Source organism: Haplochromis burtoni, unplaced genomic scaffold (assembly GCF_018398535.1).
Source record: "Haplochromis burtoni strain Fernald_Lab_line unplaced genomic scaffold, NCSU_Asbu1 Contig_50, whole genome shotgun sequence".
Taxonomy (NCBI): Eukaryota; Metazoa; Chordata; class Actinopteri; order Cichliformes; family Cichlidae; genus Haplochromis; species Haplochromis burtoni.
In genome coordinates, this window is record NW_024582411.1 from 1,667,145 (window position 1) to 1,673,144 (window position 6,000).

Below are 6,000 nucleotides of genomic sequence, written 5' to 3' on the forward strand. Positions count from 1 at the left end.
TGAGCAAGGCTAATACTTGAAAGCAGTGAATCAGAAGAATAAGCATAACGAAGGAAAAGCTAACAGGGTCAACATTATGAATTCAAGTAAAGCAACTGAAGTGTTCCATATCTATGCTCCCTCACTCATATCAACACAGGCAAACTGACTGAACATTCAGATCACTGAATGCAAAGCGTGATCCATCAGCAGCAGGTAACAGTCTGCTCATTGCTCTGAACTGCAGGAAGGAGCATTTGTGTTTCTGCCTTCCTACCTTTTTCCTCTTGTTTCACTTATGTGTTTGACATGTGAGTACAGTTCACAGAATTGTGATATGTGGCTCTATCAGATGAAAGATGACTATAATTAGAAGTAAGATATTGAAAGTACTGACACTTAAGAAGCAGGAAATAAACTGAATTTAATCCTTGAAGAAGAAAATACCCCTCAGAAAACCTGCAGGTAAAACTTATTCTTTCAGGTGTTACACAAAATACATAAATTATGCACAAGGTCATTGTAGAAAAGCGCTATATAAGAATCAGTCCATTACCATGATTGGATGCCTTAGAATCCTCAAAGCCTGTTGAAGCCAGTTAGTGAAATTTTCTTTCAGCTCCAATATTTATTTATTCATATTTTTTGTCTTTTAACGCTGTTTTAACAGGATCTACAGAAAAAGTTAACAACATAACCTTAATAATGAACCAGATCTGAAATACAAAGTCATTAAAAAAATAAGATAAAAACATAATCCATATAAAGTACTCATTCCTATATATGTAGTGTCCTATTTGATGCATTATGGATACAGAAACCGCGTGTGTGTGTGTGTGTGTGTGTGTGGGGGGGGGTCATGTGATCACAGCAGTGGCAGTCTGGACTGGGAATACCGGCTCGCAAAGTGTTTTCCTTAACTTATGCGCTCCGTGGACACAGACAGAGACACCTCCAGTCCCGACTGCAACTTTGCAGATGCGTCTAGGACGCAGCGCGCATGCACTGGACTCGGGTATGGACACTGAGGAGCTTTTCTTTCGACGAGCGGATTTAAATTTTTAAATCTACTATTGTTTAGAAGAGATAGAGTTTAGCAGAAATGCGAGATGGAGTCTGAGGAGAATAAGATATCAGTGTGGGTATGTCGAGAGGAAAAGGTCGTCCTCGGCTTATCAAAGCGCACAACTTGCGCTGATGTTATCAAAGTGCTTCTTGAAGACCAAAACTCCCAACAAGGGCTTTGCGCAGCACAGTCCTACTGCATCGTGGAGAAATGGAGGGGATGCGAGAGGATTTTGCCAAACAAAACTAGGATTTTGCGGCTTTGGGTCGCCTGGGGAGACGAGCAGAGAAACGTCAAGTTCGTGCTGGTGAAGAGCGAAGTGTCTTTGGACAGCCACGGAGCCCGAAGCGCAGAGGCGCGCGTGGTGCTCAGCAAACAGAGCCCCTGTATTATGAAAGGGACCGCGCGGTGTACCGTGAGTTCCATCTCACCTGAGAAACAGCGTCGCATAGTCAGGAAAGCTTTTAGAAAGTTGGAGAAGATCAATAAAAAGAGATCGAAGGCGGCGCGCAGAGACGCGTCTTGCGCGGAGAAGATGGAAACTTTGATTCATTCTGTGGTTTCTCAGGATCATACAATCCGACAGCAAATTCAGAGGATTACAGAGCTGGACGCAGAGATCGAAAGGTGCGAGGCGAAGGTGCACATGGACAGAATTAAAAGGCACGGGGCCAATTACGTTCAAAATACGTATTTGGTTGATGTCGCTGCGGCTTCCAGCCACGAAGTGGAAAACCTGCGTTCGTCTGACACTTTGGCCAAGCTTGAAAAGTATTTCCGACACCGTGAGGAGGTAGTTAGACTACAGGAGGAGTTGTGGGAGCAGGAAACCCTTATAGACGTGATCTCAGGGGAGATCCAGGATGAGCTGAACCACCGCTGGATGCAGCGGAGGAAGGAGGAGCTGCAACGTAAAAACTTGGAGTCTGGGGATGACTCGCTATTCCTTCCCTCCACCGAAGTGGAAACATCACCAGAAAACGAGCAGCTTTTGGAAGAAGAGAGGATCAAAACGCAGTTAAATGCCAGTTTATACATCGGCCTGCGCCTCAACGCGGATTTAGAAGCTATTAGGAGCGATTTAGAGCTGACTGAGCAGATTTGCGGGGAGAGGGAGAGGGAGATAAGGGATTTGCTGGAGAAAGTGAACACTTTGGGCATGGAGGAGGGGACAGACACTAAGAAGAGATATAGCCACGGGGCAGACGTTAAGACGGGGATGATGAGCACTTTGCAGAAAAAAAACCGGTGGGTGGAGCAAGCAAGGGGGTTGTCAAAAACTCACAATGTGAACGACGACGATTCAGACACTGGCTTAAGTTCTCTGCACAGTCAGGACTCCGACAGCCTCCCTGTGTGGGAATCATTAGTTTAATATTTTCCTTGGAAAACTGGCTTATCTACGTTTCTAATTCTCAGGGGTCATAAGTACTCTGACATAAACAAATAAATGTTTTTCCCCACTTTAAACATACACGTATTGCTTTTTAAAATGCATTTTCTTAATCTTTTTTTCTGTTAACAAGAAAGCCGCAAAAATCAATAAAAAAAACTTTAATAAACAATACAAACATGGTTCTATTTGATTTTCTTCTTTATGTTAAAAAAAATAGTTTAAGGTTTTTTGGAGCCTTGAGTAGCAGTTAGGATAGCAGCAGATTTCTCCAACCCCTGCCATAATGTTCGCCTCAGAGTCAGCAGGGCACCAGACCGAAAAAACAAAGTCAAAGGCTTTTGGATGATTCTGAAGATGTTTAAAAACAGCAGTATCAGCAGTAGCTTTCTCAGACTCTAAGAGAAAGAAAGAAAAAGCCTTTTTGGTAAATCAGTCAGACGTAAAAATATCTGAAGTCAAAACTGAGGCGCAGAGCTCAAACGGGAGGTCTGATCTACATCCTGACAGCTCACTGAGCACAGCTGACCTTTTCCTCTCAGATCGACGATGACATTTTGCACACAGACATGAACGACACAAGTCTTACATCTACACTGGCTGCTTTTCGGCAGCACACAACCCCCTCCCACAGTTTATCTCCCAGCTGCTAAAAAAAAAGAGGCTTTGGGTTTTATTTCCCTAAAATAAATAGCATCTTTTTTAATCTTTTATGAATCCCTGACAAGCATGTTTGTTTTTTTGTGTGTGAAAATGAAACCCTTAAGGAGGAACCCTGATTTAAAGATTTAGAGGTTATGTGGCAATTTTATCAGATCACTTGACAACCTTTTTACTGTGAGAATAATCAAAATGATACGATATACAGACTGTAATTTCATGAGGTCAAGAGCAGCTCTTGTCACATTTTCAATAACTGCTTACTTTTTCTTTTTTCCCCTGACATCCGGGGAGCCGTCAAACTAGATTTGCTTTTAATCTGATAGTCTGACAATCTTCCTCAGTCCATTGCATCCCAGCATGTAATAAGCTGTTAATCTCCTTTCTCAATGATTAATTATTTATTTAACAGCCCCAAGTTAGCTGGATAAGTTTTTTAAAATGTATTTAGGAAATTAGATTTTTAAGATTCCTTTACCAAGAGAGACTCCACGGCCTATATCTTTGTGTATCATTGTGTGTGATCTTCTGCATACCTTGGTCACAATGGTTATTTGAGCTTCCGTTATCTTCCTATCAGCATAAAAGCAATCTGGAAATTTTCCTCTAACATTTGGTGCGAACAAGTCACTCTCAACTAGAGAACTGCTGCTCACAGGGTGATTCTTGGTTTGAACTTCAGTGGCTCATCTTGACCATGTCTGCATGTCTTAATGCACTGAACTGTCGCCATGTGATTGACAAATTATATATTTGCATTAACAAGCAGTTGAACAGGTGTCCAACAATTTCAATTGAGATGATCTTCGAGCTGAAGTTAAACTTTTTGCTAAATTTGAAGGAAGTCCCTCTAAGAGTTCGAGTGATATTCATGAAGACGGGACAGATAAATAATCTGAAAATATAACGATTCTCTGCCATGACTCTTACAAGTGCTGAAGCATGATCTTTTTAAAAGAAGACCTGGATTAATGACAACAAGATGATATCATCAGCAAAACCGGACATTTCAGTGCTGAGCTATTAAACCAAACACAATATACTCATGCAAATATGTATTTTAAATGTGTTTTAGTTTACTGAGAATTCACTAATATGCCTTAGTTACGATAAGATCGAGGCACTCAAAATTATTAAAAGAACAGCATCAATTTTACAGTCTGATATATTTATTCTGTCACAGTGGGTCTAAGAAAAATAAAGCCTATTGTGAAACAAATTATAATGTAAGCCTGCTTCAGCTCAGTCACGAAGCAGGACAGATTGTAATGGACGACCAGGTCTTGAGAGAGGATCGTCGGTGCCATTCTTCCCTCCATGCAGGACCTGTAGGAAACGGGCAGACAAGATCTCTGCAGACCCCTCACACCCCAGACATAATCTGTTCAAACTGCTGCCCTCAGGCTGGCGTGACAGAGCACTACCTACTAAAAACAACCGCCTTTAAGGCAGTTTCAGGTGATATGCACATTGCACTACCTTTACCTTAGAATATAAAGCCCCTTGAGGCAAATGTTGTTGTGATTTGATGCTATACATATAAAATTAAGTAATTTTAAGTAAGTAATTTTAATTAATTCATGTATTTGTCAATAAATGTATTTACAGTGTTACTTCAGGTCAAATACGTTGGAATTTCAACTTAGACCTTTAGTCTTGAGCTGTATTATAAAGTGATACTAATATCATCACTGGGTCCTATTTTTCACTGGTAATAAACAAATATTTAACAAACCTGACACATTATCATATCAGTTAATATCCTGAAACACACACACACACACACACACACACACACACACACACACACACACACCTTTGTTCTTTGAATTTAGGCCAACATTATTGTTAAACAAGGGGAAGTACTGTATTACATGCTATCTGAGTGGCAGCCTTCCTGCCTCTTAACACGCAGCAGCCCCCCCCGTCCTCAACACTCTCCCATGGTTCTGTTTTCTGCTTCCACTTTGTTACACTAAACTAAACATATATTGCTCTGACCTATCAAGGGAAAGGAAAAAAACAAAAACACCTTATTTTCACAGGCGAGGGTGTAACAGTGCATGTGGCATTGTCAGAGGAAAACAGAAACTCATTCCTAGGCTTTTGTGTCAGGGGCAAAGTCTGTGTGCACTGTTTCCCACATGACTCAATGGAGCTGCATAAATGTCAAGTTTTGATTATGCTGAGTGTCTCCTAATCCCTGGAGTCTTTTGAAAAGAAATGCAGGAATCTTAAGAGTCCTCCTCTTCTCTTTTTGCAGAGGTAGTCTAATTAAACAGCCAGAAGGTTTGTGAGAAATGCTGCGGACACTATTTTTCTCTCTTGTATGTAGACAGTGCCTGTCTTTTTGTCTTGTATGTCCAAGATGTGGCGTTTTCAGTGTGTTTCTTGACATGTACATAAACACGTGCAACTTACAAACCTGTGACTTCTAACAAAACCTGCCAAGCTTTATGAAAAGAAAAATGTTGTAGTCTTTGTTCTGGGTCATCACAGGGATCACAGGTCGCATGATCAGAGGTTAAAGTCCCTGAAGCATGGTGGCAGTCTGGCTCTTTCTGCTTAAACACCAGGAATCAGAGGCTCTTTATGCCTAAAGAGAAATGTTTCCTGGGGTAGGCAGCAGGGGACAGAGGTCTCTGCAAAGCCACTAAATCATTATGTCACTTTAATTAAGTCTACAAAAAAGTACGGGACACTCTTCATGCATCAGAGAACATGACATCCTGAAGAATTTCCTCTTCAGATGTCAGCAGGTGGTGTATTGACCTAAGTGCTGATATGTCAAGACTTAGCCTGGGCAGCTCTGATTTTTAGAAATGTCTTTTTACTAACTGAGATAAGTTATATTAGAAGACTGTAGAAAAGACAGAGGTTACTGGTCAACTTTCATTGATCT

At 41.1% G+C, this 6,000-nt stretch overlaps 1 protein-coding gene across 1 annotated transcript; it reads left to right on the forward strand.

Moving 5' to 3' along the window:
* The first annotated feature begins 916 nt into the window (after positions 1–916).
* On the forward strand, positions 917–2,533 carry rassf10b (Ras association domain family member 10b). Its single transcript, XM_005929517.2, has one exon. It carries the CDS (start codon positions 1,089–1,091, stop codon positions 2,418–2,420), a length of 1,332 nt encoding a protein of 443 aa, XP_005929579.1. The 5' UTR covers positions 917–1,088; the 3' UTR covers positions 2,421–2,533.
* The last annotated feature ends 3,467 nt before the right edge of the window (positions 2,534–6,000 follow it).

Coding starts and splice junctions, on each gene's coding strand:
- rassf10b (XM_005929517.2), top strand. CDS start 1,089: ATGGAGTCTGAGGAGAATAAGATATCAGTGTGGGTATGTCGAGAGGAA.